Here is a 20,874-nt window from a genome sequence, read left to right as displayed (position 1 = left end):
AAAAGCTGTGGTAGGATATCCAAGCATGGCAAAAGAACCCAAAAATCCATCCTGGGATAAAAAAATCCTGTCAGAAGTATCAGAAAAGCTGTGCCAGGATATCAAAGCATGGCAAAAGAACCCAAAAAGAACCCCAAAAAAGTCTCTAAAGGTAAAAAAATCCATCAGCAGAATCAGAAAAGCTGTGGTAGGATACAGATCCATGGCAAAAGAACACAAAAATCCAGCTTAGGGTAAAAAAATCCTGTCAGAAGAATGGGAAAATCTGTGCTAGGGTACAAACCATGGCAAAAGAACCCAGAAAAGTCTCTCTGAGGGTAAAAAAATCCATCAGAAAATCTGTGCTAGGATACAAACCATGGCAAAAGAACCCAGAAAAGTCTCTGTAAGGGTAAAAAATCCATCAGAAAATCTGTGCTAGGATACAAACCATGGCAAAAGAACCCAGAAAAGTCTCTCTGAGGGTAAAAAAATCCATCAGAAAATCTGTGCTAGGATACAAACCATGGCAAAAGAACCCAGAAAAGTCTCTCTAAGGGTAAAAAAATCCATCAGAAGAATCAGTAGCTCTGTGTTAGGATATCAATCCATGGCAAAAGAACCCAAAAAGAACCTGAAAAAGTCTCTCTAAGGGTAAGAAATCCATCAGCAGAATGAGAAAAGCTGTGCTAGGTTACAAATCCATGGCAAAAGAATCCATAAATCCAGCTTGGGATAAAAAAGTCCTGTCAGAAGGATCAGAAAATCTGTGCTAGGATATCAAACTCTGGCAAAAGAACCCAGAAAAGTCTCTGTAAGGGTAAAAAATCCATCAGCAGAATCAGAAAAGCTGTGGTAGGATACAGATCCATGGCAAAAGAACACAAAAGTCCAGCTTAGGGTAAAAAAATCCTGTCAGAAGAATGGGAAAATCTGTGCTAGGGTACAAACCATGGCAAAAGAACCCAGAAAAGTCTCTCTGAGGGTAAAAAATCCATCAGAAAATCTGTGCTAGGATACAAACCATGGCAAAAGAACCCAGAAAAGTCTCTCTAAGGGTAAAAAAATCCATCAGAAAATCTGTGCTAGGATACAAACCATGGCAAAAGAACCCAGAAAAGTCTCTCTGAGGGTAAAAAAATCCATCAGAAAATCTGTGCTAGGGTACAAACCATGGCAAAAGAACCCAGAAAAGTCTCTCTAAGGGTGAAAAATCCATCAGAAAATCTGTGCTAGGGTACAAACCATGGCAAAAGAACCCAGAAAAGTCTCTCTAAGGGTAAAAAAATCCATCAGAAAATCTGTGCTAGGATACAAACCATGGCAAAAGAACCCAGAAAAGTCTCTCTAAGGGTAAAAAAATCCATCAGAAGAATCAGTAGATCTGTGTTAGGATATCAATCCATGGCAAAAGAACCCAAAAAGAACCTGAAAAAGTCTCTGTAAGGGTAAGAAATCCATCAGCAGAATGAGAAAAGCTGTGCTAGGTTACAAACCCATGGCAAAAGAATCCATAAATCCAGCTTGGGATAAAAAAGTCCTGTCAGAAGGATCAGAAAATCTGTGCTAGGATATCAAAGCCTGGCAAAATAACCCAGAAAAGTCTCTGTAAGGGTAAAAAATCCATCAGCAGAATCAGAAAAGCTCTGTTAGGATACCAAACAGTGGCAAAAGAACCCAAAAAGTCTCTGTAAGGGTAAAAAATCCATCAGCAGAATCAGAAAAGCTGTGGTAGGATACAGATCCATGGCAAAAGAACCCAAAAAGTCTCTGTAAGGGTAAAAAAAATCCAGCAGAAAATCTGTGCTAGGAGACAAAACTGTGGCAAAAGAACCCAAAACTCCAGCTTGGGATAAAAAATCCTGTCAGGAGGATCAGTAAATCTGTGTTAGGATACCAAACCATGGCAAAAGAACCCCCAAAAGTCTCTGTAAGGGTAAGAAATCCATCAGCAGAATGAGAAAAGCTGTGCTAGGTTACAAACCCATGGCAAAAGAATCCATAAATCCAGCTTGGGATAAAAAAGTCCTGTCAGAAGGATCAGAAAATCTCTGCTAGGATATCAAACCCTGGCAAAAGAACCCCAAAAGAACCCCAAAAAGTCTCTCTAAGGGTGAAAAATCCATCAGAAAATCTGTGCTAGGATATCAAACCCTGGCAAAAGAACCCAAACACGTCTCTGTAAGGGTAAAAACAAATCCCTCAGCTGAATGCCAAAGGATCAAAAAGGAAAGCAAACCTCTGTCAGAAGTGTGAAGGCTGAAGCCTGGTGCCCTGTGCTGGGCTGCAGGCTGGGCCCCATCCCTCCCCCTCGCTGGCCAGGCTTTGTGCAGGGCAGCCCAGCCTTCAGTGCTTGGCTTCTGGGGTTTCTGGAAAGGCTTTGTGAGATGCCCAATGCTCTCCAGCTGGTGGTTCTGCAGCTCTCCCTGGAGGCCTTTTTGCCATCCAGGAAGGGATTTTTTTTTTCTCCTCTCTCCATAGCTAATAAAAAAAAACCCCAAAACAGCCTTTTTTTTCCCCCTTTGTACATATATATATATATATAAATCTCTAAACTTTTAATCCCATATTTATACCAACATTGCCTATTAACAGAAAAGCTTGGAAGGGATTGCCAAGTGAGCTGGCTGCAGAGGTCCTCTCCAGGAGGCAGTAGCTCAGAGGTTGAAGCTCTTCCATCTCTGCCATAATCCCTCCAGAATGTATTAACCCCTTGCAAGTTGCTCTTTTTCTTGCTTTTGACTTCTTCTCCTGGTTGTTGTTGTTTAATCTCCATCAGATATTTCCCAGTTTCTGTATTAAATCATCTACAAAACACTCTTGAGAGACAGCTGGGGAGTTCACCTCGGTGTCCACCAAGCTTCTCCAGCTCAGTGGCCAAGCCTTGGTGGGGAGGGTTGTCCCACTCCTTCTGTGCCTACCTGCAGATTATTTTTTATAATCAAGAGTATTTTTCTAGCAACAAGTTGACAAACAATGATGTCAGATGCACACCGATCCCTCCTCAGCGTCTTTGTGTCCATCATTTCGTGGCGCAGCGTGGTCCAAAGCCTGTGGGGAGCGGAAGGAGGCTCCAGCCCTGCCCCGAAGGTGGGCAGTGGGGATGTGGGGAGGTGTCTGCACGTTGGCCATAGGTTCATAGAACCTACTTTGGTTTCACTTGAAAAAGATCCCAGAATTCCTGCATGGTGTGGGTAGGAAGTGACCTCTGGAGATCATCCAGTCCAACCCCCCCTGCTAAAGCAGGGCAGCCACAGCAGCTTGCCCAGGAGCACAGCTGGCTTTGGAAGCTCTCCAGAGGAGACTCCACAACCTCTCTGGGCAGCCTGCTCCAGGCCTCCAGCACCCTCACACCAAACAAGTTTTTCCTGGTGAGTCAGAACCTCCTGGACTCTAGCTTGTGCCCCTTGCCCCTTCTCCTGTCCCTGGGCACCACTGAGCAGAGTCTGGCCCCAGCCTCTTGCCTTCCACAGGTCCTTTAGTTCTTGCTGAGCATTGAGCAGATCCCTTCTTGGGCTGCTCTCAACAGCCCCAGGACTCTCAGCCTTTCTTCCTCACAGAGCTGCTCCAGGCCCCTCAGCATCTTTGTAACCTCCCCTGGACTCTCTCCAGTAGTTCTCTGTCTCCCTTGAACTGGGGAGCCCAGAACTGGACCCAGTGCCCCAGACATGGCTGCACCTGGGCGGAGCAGAGTGTGAGGAGAATCTCCCTTGCCCTGCTGACCACACTCTTCTTCATGCACCCCTGAGGCCCTCATGGCCAAAAGGGCCAGTAGGCTCATTGCTGGCTGCTGGGGAGCTTCTTGTCCACCAGCACTCCCAGGTCCTTCTGCTTGGAGCTGCTTCCCAGCAGGTCACCCCTCACTGTACTGGTGCAGGGGATTCTTCTTCCCCAGGTGCAGGACCCTTCACTTGCCGTGGTTGAACTTCACGAGGCTCTGTCTGCCCAGCTCTGCAGCCTGCCCAGGTTCACCTCATCCCCTGTGGGGCTGCAGAGATGCACTTTGTGCCTGTCTTCTCCAGGTTTTGTGCCTTTAAAAGAGCCCTGCAGCAGGCACCAGTTGTGATCCAGCTGTACTGAGTGCTGACAGCGATCCAGCTGTGGAACACTGCTGTGATCCAGCTGTGGGCACCACTTTGTGATTTAGCTGTGGGGCGCTGGTTGGTGGTTCAGACATGGAGCCCCAGTTAAGACCCAGCCTTGGGGTGCTGGTGGCAATCCAGCTGTGGTTACAGCTGCAGCTTGACCACCTCCCATCATCCCCACCCATCATGCAGTGTCCATAGTGGTCTTTAATTCTGTATTTCCAATAAAGACCTTCTGGCACCTTCCTCTCCTGCAACCCTCCCAGGTTTGGCACACCAAAAGGTTGAGCTTGGCCTGGCTGCAGCCAGGGCTCTGTCCCAGAGCTTTTTTGTTGTTGTTCCTCAACTTTTTCCATGCCATTTTTGACATCATCATGGCTCAGGGGCAAGATTTTTGCCAGCACCTATTGCATGGACACGCAGAGAACAAAAGGATTGATGGTAGGTGGCCAGGATCACCTCGGTGATCAGTGGCATGGGATGAAAACAATGGCTTAAGGTAGAAGAGTTGACATCCTCAGCTGCTTCTCATGGGGCTTGGTGGCCAGAGTTGACATCCTCAGCTGCTTCTCATGGGGCTTGGTGGCCAGAGTTGACATCCTCAGCTGCTTCTCATGGGGCTTGGTGGCCAGAGTAGTGGCAAGCTATTGTTTGTAAATGTCCTGGCATGGAAGCATGGAATGGTTTGGGGTTGGAAGGGACCTTAAAGCTCATCTAGTTGCAACCTCCCTGCTATGGGCAGGGACACCTTCCACGAGCCCAGGCTGCTCGAGGTCTCATCCAACCTGGCCTTGAACACGTCCAAGGAGAGGACATCCACAACCTTCCTGGGCAACCACCCTTTAGCTCTTGCTGAGCACTGAGGAGATCCCCTCTCAGGCTGTTCTTCTGCAGGCTCAACAGCCCCAGGACTCTGCCTTTTCTCCTCACAGAGCTGCTCCAGGCCCCTCTGCATCTTTGGAGCCTCTCCTGAACTCTCCCCAGCGGTTCTCTCTCAATCTGGGGAGCCCAGAACTGGACCTAGTGCTCCAGCTGTGGCCTCCCCCAGAGTGGCAAGAAAACCTCCTCCAACCTGCTGTCCACACTCTTCATGCACCCCAGGAGACCATTTGCCTTCTTGGCCACGGGGGCACATTGCTGGCTCATGGGCAACTTGTTGTCCACTGTCACTTCCAGCTGCTTCTCTGCAGAGCTGCCCCCAGCAGGTCACCCCTCACCTGTAGTGGTGCTGGGGGTTCTTCCTCTCCAGGTGCAGGACCTTCCACCTGCCCTGGTTGAACTTCATGAGGTACTTCTCCTCCACCCACCTCTGCAGGCTGCCCAGGCGTGGCACACGTGCAATTAGGGCTCCCTGATGTAGGTCACCGGCATCCCCGGGGCAGCGGCGGCGTGGGCGGCTGGGCACCGGGCAGCTGTTTTCCTGCTCTCCTGGGGGCTGGAGGGACACTTCTGCCATCTCTTTTCTGTGTGCCAACGCTAAGAGGAGCCTGGCACGGAACCCTCCTCACCCCAGGGGTGCTGAGGGAACAGATCCAGGAGGGTTTGCAGCAAGCCTTGGCCAGGCACCATCCCGGGAAGGGAAACGCCGGATCAAGTTTTCCTGCTCTGAGGAATCGGCTTTCCCTTCTCTCCGAGACTCAGGCTCTGCAGGAGGCTTGGAGTCTCCAAAAGAACATTTCCCCTCGTGTTCTTCTCCTCCCAGCTCTGCTGTGGAGTGGCAAAACTGGAGCAAAAATCCACTCTGTTCCTCCCCCCCCACCATTTCCTGCAGCACTTCAGCTGCTTTTGCATGTAACAGCTTGGGAGGAGCCAAGCCTAAAGCACCCAGGACCAGCACGGCAGGACCTTGCCCCTGGCCAGCAGAAGGAAGCAGCTGCCGAAGGAGCACTTTAAACCTCGACACTAAAGCAGAACAAAACAAGGAAAAGAAAAAAAAATGCAGAACCCAAAGAGCAAAGGTTGGAGTTTAAAACTTTTATTTCCAAAATAAAAACAAAGCCAACAAAACCTCAAACCACCCTTCCCCCCCTCCCCCCCCCCAAAAAAATGCTATCTAATTGCAAACCATTCTTTAACGTAGCTGCTTGGGACAGCCAACTGTTCAAGACAGCTGGTTGGAAACCAACTGCTTCAGGGCAGCTTCTGAGTATAAATAATTCTGTTTTGCTCCCCCCCCCATCATAAAATAACTTATTAGAGTATCTCAGCATAAAAACTTGAGAATCAACATCCCAAAAATACAATAAAATCACCTTAAAAATCTTTCTGATTAACCTTTTGTGTTGCTTTTTTTGTTGCCTTTTTGTGGCTTTTTTCTTGCCTTTTTTGTCCTTTTTTTGTTGCCTTTTTTGTTTTGTCCTTTTTTTGTTGCCTTTTTTGGGTTTTTTGTCCTTTTTTTGTTGCCTTTTTGTCTTTTTTTTTGTTGCCTTTTTGTCTTTTTTTTTGTTGCCTTTTTGTCCTTTTTTTGTTGCCTTTTTGTCCTTTTTGTTGTTTTTTTTTGTCTTTTTTTGTTGTTGTTGCTTTATATTTTTTTGCTTTTTAAGGTCTTCAAACCAGGAACTTTTAAGTTGCACTTAAAAAAGAAAAAACACCAAAACAAGAAGGATTCCAACCTCCCCTCCCTGTGCTGGGGAGTTTGTAACCCTCCCAGCGTGGGGCAGGGCTCCTTCCTCTGGCAGCACTGCTCTTCCTCCTCCTCCTCCTCCTTCCACATCCATGCTCATTCTCCATCTCCTCCAGGTTGCTTCTCTCCAGTCTCACACAACACACAGCTCAACCTCAGCCTCCCCCCTTTTCAACATCACCTTTAGCTTCAGATTTTGGTTGGTTGTGGGCTTGGGGTTTGTTTTTGTTGGGTTGCTTGGGGTTTGGGTTTTCTTTTTTTGCTTTTCTCCCCCCATTCCCACGCTGGGGAGAAGTGTGGAGGAGGGGGGGGAAACCAGGGAGTTAATTCCTGAGCAACTTGCTATAAAAGTATTGCCAAAGAAAAACTTTTTGGAGTGGAGCTGGGGGAGCGTGGAGGTCACCGCTCGGGGAGGTTAATCACCGGCACCCACTGGTCCATGTAGCGACTCTCCCGGCAGAAGCACATCAGCTGACTCAGTGCTGGATCCTTCCACTGGGATGAGTGGGGGTTCTGGAAAGAGAAAGAGGAGAGGGGCATTTAACAGAGGAGCACAAACAACAGCCCTCCCTCCCTCCCTCCCCATGCAGGCAACACCACCACCACAATCCCAGCAGCGCAGCAGAAAAGCAGCGCGGGAGAGGCAGGGGAGGGAGGAGGGAACCTGCTGCTGCCAGGGCAAGGAGAGCAGCCCCGGGGGCAGTGCTGCCTGGGGATGCAGGGCTGAGGGGAGGGGGAAAGGAAGGGGAAATAGAAAGAAAAGATGAAAAAAAAAAAAACAAACAAAAGGATGGGGAAGAAACCAAAAATAAATAAAGACAAAAAAAAAATAAAAAAGATGACCCAGAAAAAGTTAAGGGGGGAAAAAAAGGTTAAAAAAAGACCAAAAAAAAAAAAAGGTTAAAACAAAAGGACCCTAAAAGGGGTTTAAAAAAAAAACGGGGGGGGAGGGAGGGTTAAAAGGGTTTTTTAAAAAGGGTTAAAAAAAAACAAAACAAAAGGACCAAAAAAAAAAAAGGGGTTAAAAGGACAAAAAAGGGTTAAAAAAAAAAAAAGCACCAAAAAAGGGTACAAAAAAAGACAAAGGGGAAAAAAGGACAAAAAAGCGTTAAAAAAAGTTTAAAAAACAACAAAAAAAGTTAAGCAAAAAAGAGACTCAAAACAAAGGTCAAAAAAAACAGACCCAAAAGGGTAAAAAAATTAAATACCATGAAAGAGTTTAAAAAACACCAAAAAAGGGTTTAAAAAAAGAGAGAGACCAAAAAAGGGTTAAAAAAAGAGAGAGACCAAAAAAGGGTTAAAAAAAAAAGAGAGACCAAAAAAGGGTTAAAAAAAAAAGAGAGACCAAAAAAGGGTTAAAAAAAAAAAGGAGAGAGACCAAAAAATGGTTAAAAACCCAAAACTGGGTTAAAAAAAAAAGGACCAAAAAGGGGGGAAAAGAGAGACTAAAAAAGGACCAAAAAGAAGAGCAAAAAAAGGTTAAACAAAAAATAAAGACAAGAAAAGGTTAAAAAACAAATAAAAAGACCAAAAAAGGCCAAGACAGAAAAACAAAGGAAAAAAAGCAGAACCGAAAAACTCGAAGAGAAAGAGGCGGGGAGGGGGTGGTTGGCAAAAGGAGAGGCGGGAGGTTTAGGTGGGCTTGCAGGTTGTGTGGGGCCCTCCCCCAGCAGAACCCCCTCAGAAATCAGCAGCTGTTTCCCTGGCTCCTGGCAGCTCCTGGGGGATCCTCACCGGGAAGGGACTAAAGGGAGAAGGAAGGAAAAGCACCAAACCCCAACCAAACCCCGGGAAATAGAGAAGCCGTTTCCCCGTGTCCCTGCAGATCCCGTGGGTCTCTCCCAGGTCCTGTCAGGCTCTTGGCCAGGTCCAAAACCAAACTCCCTCAAAACCCACTCAAAACTTCCTAACCCGAAAGGAAGCGAAGCTGTCTTGGGCCCCCTCGGTGTGCGGAGGGAAAAACACCAAAAGAAGCAAAAGAGAGGGGCGGGGGGGCGGCCCTGGAGGGGCTGTGGGACCCTGACAGGTTCTGTGGGAGCCCTTATGGTGCAGAATAAAACTAAACAGACAAAAAAGGGGTTTGGAGGAGCCTTGGGAGGGTCCCGTGGGACCTTCATCATGTCAAAAAAACACCTCCAAAAGGGTAAAAAAAAATAAGGGGGAGGAAAAAAAGCAGGTTTGGAGCCTCTGAGGTCCCGCGGGACCCTCGGTGGTGCAAAAGAGCTCCACCAAAATAAGGCAAAGAGCTTCCTTTGCTGGAGCCTCCTCAGGCGTTCCGGGGGACCCTGGTGGGTTCTGCCGAACCTTCACCGTGGCCAAAATACTCCAAAAGCACCGAAAAAAAAAGCCAAGAGGCGACTAAGCCTCTGGGTCGGTGCCGCGGGAGCCTCGCCGGGCAGGATCGGCCCGCAAAACAAAACGAGGCAAAGGGTTTCCTGGGCGGTGGGATGCTCCGGGAGGCTTTGGTGGGACCCTGGTAGGTGTGGGGGGAGCTTCACCGAGCTGGAGGCTGTGACGGGACGCGGGTCAGCGCCCCGAGCGAGGGCCGTGGCCGCCGCCGTCACCGTGCCCCAGGCGCGGCCAGTTCCGGTTGCTCCCAGTGCCAGACTGGAATGGCGCTGGATTCCGGGCTTTGCATGGAGGAAGGCTCCGTGCTCCACACCTTCATCAGCGCTTACTGGAAAGACTGGTTCTGCCTAGCAGCCCCAGCACCTGCTGCCCCACCGCAGCACCCCACAGCCGTCCAGGGGACGCCCGGCAGACAGGGGCAGCCACCCCCGCTCCCTCCCCGTGCCCACCGGGGAGATGCAACCGGTGGTTCGAGGCCTGCAAACGGGGCAGTCCCCCATCTGCCGCACCCCCGACGGCGGGGCTGGCGAAGAGCCCCAGGCGCCAGGGCTCCGGGTGGCGGTGGGCTGCTCACCGTGACCAAGACGCAGTGGAGGTCGGTGGGCGGCTCGGTGCCGGTGGCCGGCAGCAGGAGCTGGGCCAGCCGCGCCGGGTTGCTGACGCGGAGGATGTTGATGTCGTTTTCACAACAAAAAGCCTGGATTAAGGTGAAGTGGATCTGCAGAGCCGCGTCCCCCGCCTCCTCCTCGTCCGCCGCCAGCAAGCACAGCACCACGTTATCCGGGTCCCTGAGGGACACGACAGCCGCGGTTACCGGCGGGGACACCGAGGGGAAGACGGGCAGTGAGGGGATGGGGGTCACTCACACGTTGAGCAGCTTGGCAGCCTCGTAGACACCGAGGGTGAGGCTCCGCTGGCTCAGCGCTTTGCTCAGCACCTCCTCCAGCGCGTCCCCCGCCTGCTCCATCCTGCCGCCGGGACAAGTATAGACAAAGCCGCTGCCACCACCGTCAAACCGGGCACCGACACTTCCTCCGACAGCACCCCGTATACCGCACCCGTTACCCGTACCTTACCTCCCGGCGGTGCGCTGATCCCCGGGCAGCTCCTCCAGAGTCATAGTGCAGCCGCGGGCCGGTGCTGCTCCCGGTGCCAGTCCCGGTGCCCGCTGCCGGTGCCCAAAACTCGCCGCGATCGCTCCCCGACGCCGCCGCCTCTGCGGGACAAAGGCGCCCCCACGCGCGTTATCCCAGCCGCTCCCAGCCAACCAGCGCTGTCTTTATTTACATATTGCTTCCCATTGGTTGATGCAAATAAGGCCTCTCCCCACTGCCTGGGAGATCGGCCGAGCTTGACCCCGCGGCAAGAGGCCCCGGGAACGGCCTGTTGATTGGCTGGGAGTGTGGGAAGGGCGTGGTTTGCGGAAAGGGGCGGGGCTGGGGAGAGGCGGGACGGGCAGGTCCTAGTGCCACCTTCTCGGAAACGGGCACTGCGGGCTCCGTGCCTGGGTACATGCCAGGGGCAGGAGCGGCGCTAGGGACAGGGAATGCGGCTGCCAGGAGCAGCTGCAGCCTCTCCAGCGTATCTCGGGAAGCTGCGCTGAACCACACAGACTCTCAGCATGGTGGGGATTGGAAAGGACCTCTGGAAATCATCCAGTCCACTCCCCCCGGCTAACGCAGGGCACCCCCAGCAGCTTGCCCAGCAGCACAGTGCCCAGCTGGCCTTGGAAGCTCTCCACACAAGGAAACTCCACAACCTTTCTGGGCAGCCTGCTCCAGGCCTCCAGCACCCTCACAACAAACAAGTTTCTTCTGTTCAAGATGGAACATCCTGGGTTCCAGTTTGTGCCTGTTGCCCCTCGTCCTGTCCCTGGGCACCACTGAGAAGAGTCTGGCCCCTCCTCTTGCCCTCCACAGGTCCTTTAGCCCTGAGGAAAGCCAACAGTGTCTTGATGCAGAGCTGTCAGCAGGAATGTGACATGGTGACACACTGTGACACTATCAAAGGTGCTCACGGTGCAGAGGGGCTGGAGCAGATGCAGAGAAGGGCAACACAGGTGGTGAAGGGTCTGAAGAACAGGAGGCTGGGGGGAGACCTTCTGGTTCTCTACAATGCCCTGAAAGGAGGCTGGAGACAGGTGGGGATTGGTCTCTTCTCCCTAGTAACAAGAGACAGGACATGAGGGAAGTGTCTCAAGTTGCCCCAGAGGAGGTTTAGGTTGGACATGAGGAACAATTTCTTCAGCCTGAGGATTGCCAAGGCCTGGCCCAGGCTGCCCAGGGCAGTGGTGGAGTCCCCATCCCTGGAGGGGTTTCAAAGCTGTGTGGATGTGGTGCTGAGGGCCCTGGTTTAGCGGTGACCTGGCAGAGCTGGGTTCATGGCTGGAGTTGTTGATCTTAAAGGTCTCTTCCAATCCAAATGATTTGATGATGTTATGTTGGCCAGAGACCACTCTGCAGCTGGCTCTGCAGCTCAAGCTTGCTCTGCTGATGCTGACTTAGCTAAACCATGGATGTCTGAGCCTGGTGGAGGAGACCTGCTCCCCCAGCCCCTCCTGGGCCAGCTGCCTGCCGGAGGGAGGGGTTGAGCAGCACCTCACCCTCACCGGGCCCTCCGCAGGGTTTCCAAGTGAACTTGGTGTTTCTCCAGGAACTTAATTCTGCTGCCATATGGCCTGCCTCAGCCCAGGAGACCTCCGGGGAGGATTCCTTCTGATGGGAGCCATGTCAAAGATCACGCTTGCTCAGCTGTCACACCTAAAAGCCTCCATCCTCCCTCAGCAAAGCGCCAAAACCCAGGCGGGTTCGCGAGCTGGCACGGCCCCACCGCGGCTCCGGGGCTGCAGACAGGACCCTTGGTGGTCCCTGGCAGGGAGCTTCTGGCAGGGTGTGCTGGGAAGGTTTGCTTGTGTTGGCATTTTCCTTCTGCTGCTCACCAGCCGCTTCCCCGAGGCGATGTGTGCTGGAGCGTGCTGGTGAGGACAGCCGAGGGACGAGGGGCAGCGCAGGGTCACACAGCCACAGAGCCATCCTGGGCTGGAAGACAGCACTGGGACAGCGCTGAGAGATCACTGAGTCCAAACATCAGCCTGGCACTGCGAAGTCTGCCCCTGAACCACAGCTCTGGAGAATCCCAGACTAGTTTTGGTTGGAAAAGACCTTCCAGCTCACGGAGTCCAAGCATTCTGTAACTCTACCGAGTCTGGTGCTCAGCCGTGTCCCTCAGCACCACATCTCTTTTACATACCTGCAGGGGTGGTCACTTCATTAGTCAGCAGGAAAACAAGCTCTGGGAATAGAATAGAATAGAATAGAATAGAATAGAATAGAATAGAATAGAATAGAATAGAATAGAGCAGGTTGGAACTTGTTTTCCGGAGTGGAACACCGGCATCAGCTCCAGTAGCCCCACGGTTCCCCACAGCAAGGGAAGCTTCCCAAAGCTTGCCGGAGTTCCTCAGCTCGGCTCCCGCTGCCCATTGTCCTGCTGCTGCAGCCCTGATAAGATCTGACAGGACTTAACGAGCCCCACGGTGCTGGGAGGGGAGGGGGTGGGGGTGGAAAAAAGGCTTCTTTTGCAGCAGGTAGAGGGGTGGCAGATGGCAGGAGCAGGTGGGACCATTGTGTGGTGACCCTCCCAATTAAGCGCGGTTAATTTGCTGTCTCTGTTAGCAACTAAAGTCTGCGGCTCCGCTGGAGCGCTCAGATGGTATCTCGCAGCCGGTCTGGCCGCACGGCCCCATCTGTGGCCAGATCTGGCTTGGAGGCAACTGCAAAGCAGCTGAAGGCTCCTTTCTGTCTCTGCTGCAGCAGCTCTTCAGCAGCAGCATTACCTTGGCAATGTGACAGGAGGTGATGGTCACCCTCTGCGCTGCCCCGGTGAGGCTTCAGCAGGAGCACCGGGTCCGGTTCTGGGCTCCCCGGGTCAAGAGAGACAGGGAACTGCTGGAGAGAGTCCAGGGGAGGCTCCAAAGATGCTGAGGGGCCTGGAGCAGCTCTGTGACCTGGGGCTGTTGAGCCTGCAGAAGAGCAGCCCCAGAGGGGAGCTGAGCAATGCTCAGCAACAGCTAAAGGACCTGTGGGGGGCAAGAGGATGGGGCCAGACTCTGCTCAGTGTTGCCCAAGGGGCAGTGGGCACAAACTGGAACCCAGGAAGTTCCATCTAAAGGTGAAGAGAAACTTCTTTGTTGTGAGGGTGCTGGAGCCCTGGAGCAGGCTGCCCAGAGAGGTTGTGGAGTTTCCCTGTCTGGAGAACTTCCAAAGCCAGCTGGGCATTGTGCTCCTGGGCAAGCTGCTGTGGCTGCCCCGCTTTAGCAGGGGGGTTGGAGTGGATGATCTCCAGAGGTCCCTTCCAACCACACCATGCTGGGGTTCTATGAAAACTTCATTCTCCCCACAGGTTTCCTGGCTGGGCTCAGTTTCCCATCCTGCTCTTGGCCCAGAGAAGCAGCAGGGATGCTCAGGAAGCCCATGGATCTGTCCCAGAGAGGGTGGCCGTGCTTGGGATGCACTGTGGCTGCCATCCCAGGAATCCTGGGATGGAGTTGGACCCACAGTCATCCTTCTGCCAGCTCCCAACTGGCAGCTGCTGCTAAGCCTTCCTTTCATCACCTGCCAAAAAAGCCAACGGGGTGTTTTGTCCCCCCCTCCTCTGCCCTTTAATCCTTACTTTCATCATTCACCAGGCTGATGCCTCCAACCCCCTCCATGATCAGCACCACAGAGATGAGGAGCCCAGGAGCCACCTCAGGCTTGAGATGAGGGGGCTTGGTCCTTCCCCTCAATGCTGGCAGAGCCCCAAACATTCTCTGGGGCAGTAAGGTTTAGGTCCTCGGTGGTTCAGGGTGGCTTGGGTTAACAAAGATGGATTTAGGAGATCCCACTCAAGTCCTGCCCACAGCTTGGTGGGAGCTGCCACCACCAGAGGACATTCTCAGCCAGCTGGAGACATGCTCCCTGCACGTAAGAGCACAGAGTTGTTTGACTGAAGTGTTTGGGAAGGAGAACAAACATCAAACGTGTCAGAGAGAGGTGACTAAGCCCTGTCCCTGCCAAAGGGGCTGGCAGCTGGCCGAGCCCCGTCCTGGAGGGGTGCCCACCGGGTGGTCTCGGCCACCAGTGATGCACCAGCATGGTGCTGGGGGCCTTTCATCTCCCATTTCACTCAAATCCATGTTGTCTCTGTGCTCATGTGCCTCCATTTTCATTCTCAGAGATGTCCCTGTCCACTCCCTCAGCCCCTGCCTTGCTGTTGTCCCATGTGCCACCCTTCAACAGCTCCATTAACCCTCCTGGCCACCCCAAGGTCTCGTGTGGGCTTGATGATCTTAGAATCGTAGACTTGCCAGGGTTGGAAGGGACCTCAAGGCTCAGCCAGTTCCAACCCCCCTGCCATGGCCAGGGACACCTCACACCACAGCAGGTTGCTCACAGCCACCTCCAGCCTGGCTGCAAACACCTCCAGGCAGGAGGCTGCCACCACCTCCCTGGGCAGCCTGTGCCAGGCTCTCACCACCCTCCTGGGGAACAACTTCTTCCTCACAGCCAATCTCAGTCTCCCCATTTCTAGTTTTGCTCCATCCCCCCCAGTCCTATCCCTCCCTGACACCCTCAGAAGTCCCTCCCCAGCTTTCTTGGAGCCCCCTGCAGATCCTGGAAGGCCACAATGAGGTCTCCTCAGAGCCCCCTCTGGAAGGTCTCTTCCAACCCAGATGATTCCATGACCCTGTGCCAGCTTCATCGGCCGTCTCAGCCAGCCCGTTGCTACGTGGAGGTGCTGGTCTGTGCCTGTGCTCAGCAGCCTTGCAGGCGCAGGCTGCCTGCAGCAGGAGATCCCCGCGGCGCTGCCGGCCCTGCCCCGCGTTCCGGGTGAGCGTTCCCGCCCGGATACCGATGGCAGTGATCCCGGAGCAAACGCCAGCTTGCACATTCCTGGGGTGGCCTCTGCTCCAACAGCCACCGCATTTTCCCAGTGGCACCCAGTCCCACGGCGCTGAGCCGACCCCAGCGCCCCGGCTGGCCCCACATCAGCCGGCTCAGCAGCCACGTTCACCTTCCTGGCTTGGGATGTCCCTGCCTGTGGATCCCTGCAGGAGCACAGCTCCAGCCTTCGATGCTCGGCAGACCTTGGCTTTGCCACCCTGAAACACATAGCAGGAGCCCAGGGTTGCTCTTCTTCTCCGGAGAGCTTCCAAACCCAGCTGGGCATTGCGATGCTGGGTGAGCTGCTGTGGGTGCCCCTGCTACAGCAGGGGGGTTGGGCTGGATGATCTCCAGAGGTCCCTTCCCACCCCACCACGCTGGGGTTCTGTGTGGTTCAGGGCAGCAGAACCCGGTGCTGCTCCCTGAAAGGTGCTGGAGAGGCTGCTGCTGCTCCTGCCAGAGGTGCTCCCTCTGCCCAGTACTGGTGCCACCCCTACAGCCCTTCTCTCTGGGGGAGCAATTTTTTTCCCCCAGCCTGCTTCCCACCTTCAGAGATGCCCCCAGAAGCCATGTCAGTGCTGCAGCTGTGGCTGGGTGCCACATCAGCCTGGGCTGTGGTGCCAGATCAGCCTGGGCTGTGGTGCCAGCAGGCCGTCACACGCAGCAGCCTTGGCCACTTGCGTGATCTCTCCCGCCTGGCTTGGAGCCCAAGGCTGGGCAACGCCGGGCAAAGTCCGGGAGCTGGGACACCCCCTGGCAGTGCCACTCCTCAGATAAAGCTGCAGCCAAAGGCCAGGCCAAACTTTGTCCCCTTTAACAACCACAGGGAGTCATAAAAGAGCACAGGGGTGGCTTCTGCACGAGCAAACAGTCTCCTGCCTCTACATGGGACTCACAGGTTGGATGAGGCAGCTGAGTCTAGCTGAGTGGTGTCCCTGCCCGTGGTGGGGAGGTCGGAGGAGATGAGCTCTGAGGTCCCTTCCAACCTGAGCCATTCTATGATCTATGAGCTATTCACCCTTGTAGGTGGCTTCTGGTGTGGTGACTACAAGACAGGTGATGTGGGGACAGGATGGGAGTTTGGGTTAATTTCATTCCATCTGATGTGCAGGGCCGGATGGGAAGAACCTTGAGAAGTAAGATGGAAGGGATCTTGCAGTGAAGCCCTGAGCCTGATGAAGCCCCTGAGGACCATGAGATGTGTTTGGGAGCAGGTATCAAAACATAAATCCCACTTGTGTCTTTCTCCACATTGACCAACAGGGTCATCAGGCACTGGGACAGGCTGCCCAGGGACGTGGTGCTGGAGTCACCATCCCTGGAGGGCTTCAAAAGACCTTTAGATGAGCAGCTTAGGGACACGGTGGCCAAGAATGCCTGCTCCTGCCTGCAAGCTCTGCCTGCTCCTGTCTCCTCCTACCTGCAAACCCTGCCTATTCCTGTCTGCAAAACCTCTCTGCTCCTGCCTACAATCCCTGCCTGCTCCTATCTGCCAGCCCTGCCTGTTCCTGCCTTCTGCCTGCCAGCCCTGCCTGTTCCTCTTCCTACCTGCCAGCCCTACCTGTTCCTGCCTTTTCCTACCTGCCAGCCCTGCCTGTTCCTGCCTTTTCCTATCTGCCAGCCCTGCCTGTTCCTGCCTTTTCCTACCTGCCAGCCCTGCCTGTTCCTGCCTTCTGCCTCCCAGCCCTGCCTGTTCCTGCCTTTTCCTATCTGCCAGCCCTGCCTGTTCCTACCTTTTCCTATCTGCCAGCCCTGCCTGTTCCTGCCTTTTCCTATCTGCCAGCCCTACCTGTTCCTGCCTTTTCCTACCTGCCAGCCCTGCCTGTTCCTGCCTTTTCCTACCTGCCAGCCCTACCTGTTCCTGCCTGTTCCTACCTGCCAGCCCTGCCTGTTCCTGCCTTTTCCTACCTGCCAGCCCTACCTGTTCCTGCCTGTTCCTACCTGCCAGCCCTGCCTGTTCCTGCCTTTTCCTACCTGCCAGCCCTACCTGTTCCTGCCTGTTCCTACCTGCCAGCCCTGCCTGTTCCTGCCTTTTCCTACCTGCCAGCCCTACCTGTTCCTGCCTGTTCCTACCTGCCAGCCCTGCCTGTTCCTGCCTTTTCCTACCTGCCAGCCCTGCCTGTTCCTGCCTTCTCCTACCTGCCAGCCCTACCTTCTCCTACTGCTCCAGCCTATAACCCCTGCTCGCAGCCCCTGCCCCGCTCTGCCAGGGGCCCAGACCCGGGGGCGTGGCCATGCGCGGGTGGGCGGAGCCGGGTCTGGGGGCGGGGCGGGGATCCGGTCGTCTCTGCAGCGCCCCCTGGCGGCTCGGTCGGGCAGCGCGTTGCACCACTCTGCCGCCGCCAGAAGGCCTCCCTGGAGCCTTCTCTTCAGGCTGAACAACCCCAACTGTCTCCCGGGCTCCCAGCAGAGGGCTTCCAGCACTCCCAGCACTGCTGTGGCCTCCTCTGGCCTCGCTCCAACAGGTCCCTGCCTCTCCCGAGTCAGGAGGAAAGGACTTGGGCTGCAAAACCGGAGGAGGAGAAGGGGTGAGGAACCTTTGGGCAGCACGCAGGGTGGAGCAGCTGGCTGCAGCTGAATGCAGATGGGAACATTCTCTCCTGATGGCATCTCCCCATCAGACCTTTCCCTGGGCACTGGGAGCGGCTGCAGCCCCAGGCAAGACCTGACCCATCCCGGGGTCTCTCTGCCCCTCAGCCCAGAAGCTCTTTCGAAGGAATGAGAAGGTATGAAGCAAGTAGAAGAATGCCCTGACCAGTGCTCCAGGGCATCTTCAATGAGCTGCTTCCTGGGTGGACACATGGAACAGCCATGTCCTGTGGGGCAGGAGCAGGGCTGGGGGCTACCAACTCGCCCGGCCACAGCCATGTCACGGGGGAACATGTGGTGCCATTGTGATCCTGGTTTCCCTGCCTGCAAGGGGGGACAAGGAACTGAGTCATAGAGTCACAGACAGGTTTTGCATGGGAAGGGACCCTTCAAAGTCATCCAGTGCAACCCCCCCTGCAGTCAGCAGGGACAGCTGCAACTGGAGCAGGTCAACCTGACCTGCTGGGATGAGACATCTCCTACCTCTCTGGGCAACCAAAGCCGGGGTCTCACCACCCTCAGCGTTAAACATCTCTCCCTTCTCTCCAGCCTGAATCTCCCTCTTTGAGTTCAAAACACCACTCCTTGTCCTGTCACAACAGCCCTGCTCAGAAGTCTGTCCCCAGCTTTATTTTCAGCTCAACCTCCACTGTGAAGAGGAACCACTGTGAGCAAGACCTGTGCCAGGAACAGGACCTCCACCATGAACAGGACCTCAACCACTAGCCTGGGGACCTTGCTTCCTGCAGCTCCTTATCTGAGCCAGCAGCCCAGCAGCTCCCTGCCCTTTTGTCTCTTTATCTAAAGCAGCAGCCGTGGGGACCCTTTGGGATGTTAACTCTGGGACAGTTGTGGAGCAAGGCAACAGTGAACAACAAACCAGGCCAGGGCAAAGCCACTGCCTGGGGAGATGCTGGAGGTCTTGCTACCAGGACAAGCACCTTTCGTCTGCCTAAAGTGCTGGGGCATGCCCACAAGTTGCTGGTGGATGAGAGGACATCAGGAGAGCCAGGCAGGATGGGAGGCCAGGAAAATGTTTCACCACCAGGAAAGGAGCTGAAGGTACTCAAGGTCCCCCAGAAACACCTCTTGGCTGATTTCACATCCTCCTTAGGCATTTGTGAGGCCTTCATGATTGTGTGATGGAGAGCCAGACCTTCCATGCTCTGCTTGTGTGCAGCCTCCTGCATGCTTCTCTGCCAGCTTCACCGACCTCCTTGGATGATGTTCAGCCTCCTTCAGGCCCCACCCTGCCCCACCCATGATGGGCTTCCCACCTCCATCCTGCTGTCCATAGGTGAGCCACAAGCTCACACTGGGAACAGCACAGCTCAGATGGGCTGAAGGAACATCTCCCTGGCACCCCAAGAATGCACAGCCAGCCTGCCCAGGACATGCTGCAGCTGACAGACCCTTTGCAGGGCAGGGGACTGGGACAAGCTGGAGAAGTGGGAAAAACCTCCAGACCTGAGCATGCAAAACAGCCCCGGGGCTGAGGAGACCTGCAGAGGTTAGGTAGCCAGCACCACTGGTTGGCAGAGGGCTGGGGTAGCTTCTCTGCCTGTCATCACCCTAATGAGCAGTTGTCTTGCCCAGCCCCAGCAGGGACAATTCCATGACCTGCTTTTGGTGCCTTTGATCTTGCTCTGCTTGCATTCCCTCCCCCAGGTGAGGCATGGTCGAGTGTGCGTGGCCCAAGACCTCCCAGGACATGCGTGCTGGCTGAAGCTGATGTCAGCTGGGGGTGGGTGCCAGCACCCAGCAGCTCACAGACTGTGCCCTCCTCACCTTCTGGGAATACAAACCTCACATGGGACTGGTGGAGATGAACCTCGAGAAGTTCAACCAGGGAAAGTGTAGGGTCCTGCCCCCAGGCAGGAAAAAGGCCCTGCACCAGAACAGGTGAGGTGGTGCTCTGCTGGAAAGCAGCTCCACAGAGAAGGACCTGGAAGTGCTGGGGGAGACAAAAAGTTCACCATGAGACAGAGGTGTGCCCTCACGGCCAAGGCCAATGGCCTCCTGGGTGCCAGTGGCCAGCACATACAGGGAGGTTCTCCCACCCCTCCATTCTGCCCTAGTGAGGCCATAGCTGGAGTCCTGGGTCCAGTTCTGGGCTCCCCAGTTCAGGAAAGACAGGGAATTGCTGCAGGGGAGGCTCCATAATGCTGAGGGGCCTGGAGCAGCTCTGTGAGGAGGAAAGGCTGAGAGCCCTGGGGCTGTTGAGCCTGCAGAAGAACAGCCTGAGAGAGGATCTGAGCAATGCTCAGCAAGAGCTAAAGGACCTGTGGAGGGCAAGAGGCTGGGGCCAGACTCTTCTCAGTGGTGCTCAGGAACAGGACAAGGGGCAATGGGCACAAACTGGAAACCAGGAGGTTCCATCTGAAGAGAAACTTGTTTGTTGTGAGGGTGCTGGAGGCCTGCAGCAGGCTGCCCAGAGAGGCTGCTGAGTCTGCTTCTCTGGAGAGCTTCCAAAGCCACCTGGCCACTATGATCCTGGGCAAGCTGCTGTGGCTGCCCCTGCTTTAACAGGGAGGTTGGCTTAGATGATCTCCAGAGGTCCCTTCAGCCTCCCCCATGCTGGCATTTAGGGATCCTGTGCTGCAGGGCAGATCACCCCAGTGCCCCACTGCAGTGCCATGAGTCTGAGGGGTCTGTCAGCGGAGTGAGAAACGTGGCTGAGCAGCTCCTGCTCCTGCTCCATGCTCTCCTGCAGCTGCCAGGTGGGAAGCTGTGTCTTCTTTCTAGCCTTGCCCCGACCTAAACCTCGGCTGGTTCCCTGCCCTGCATTGTTCTCCGGGAAGCACAAAGCCCCTTTTGATCTGTGTGATGACTGCAAGCTGAGCTCGGCGGAGCTCTGGCTGAAGGGACGCTGAGGATGCAGAGGGCTGACTCAGAGAGGTCTCACCTGCTCTGACTTCACAGCCTGTCCCACCGTGGCCCTGCCAAGCTGCCCACTCAGCAGCCTGGCCTAGCTGCCCTCCACACCCTGCAGCCCGTTCTGCTCTGAGGCTGCTGCTCAAACAGGACAAGCTGGTTTTCAGCACAGAGCTGGGATTGGTGCTGGCAGGCCTCGGAGGAAGCGCTGCTGGCAGCAGCTTCACCCCCCCGGCTGCTTCTCCAGCGGGATCAGGACCACATAAAGCTCTCCTGGACAGCCTTGAAGGCAGTGCTGCTGAAAGCAGCTTCATCTTCAGGGATACTTCTTCAGCAGGCCTGGGACCAGCTGAAGCTCTCCTGCACAGCCTTGGAGGAAGCACTGCTGAGATCAGCTCCATCTCAACCAGGAGGATTCTGCAGCAGGCCTGGGACCAGCTGAAGCTCTCCT

General features: G+C 54.6%; 1 protein-coding gene across 1 annotated transcript; it reads right to left on the bottom strand.

The window, feature by feature from the left end:
- Positions 1 to 6,962: 6,962 nt before the first annotated feature.
- GADD45A (growth arrest and DNA damage inducible alpha) lies at positions 6,963 to 10,260 on the bottom strand. The gene is made up of 4 exons (XM_054165005.1): positions 10,113 to 10,260; positions 9,903 to 10,004; positions 9,611 to 9,824; positions 6,963 to 7,200 (listed from the first exon to the last, which is right to left on the bottom strand). Exons 1-4 carry the CDS (start codon positions 10,154 to 10,156, stop codon positions 7,087 to 7,089), a joined length of 474 nt encoding a protein of 157 aa, XP_054020980.1. The 5' UTR covers positions 10,157 to 10,260; the 3' UTR covers positions 6,963 to 7,086.
- Positions 10,261 to 20,874: the final 10,614 nt, after the last annotated feature.

The sequence above is a fragment of the Dryobates pubescens genome, chromosome 11, assembly GCF_014839835.1.
Source record: "Dryobates pubescens isolate bDryPub1 chromosome 11, bDryPub1.pri, whole genome shotgun sequence".
In the NCBI taxonomy this organism is placed as follows: domain Eukaryota; kingdom Metazoa; phylum Chordata; class Aves; order Piciformes; family Picidae; genus Dryobates; species Dryobates pubescens.
The sequence above is the reverse complement of the archived record's forward strand: the minus strand, read 5'-3'. Positions and strand labels throughout refer to the sequence as shown.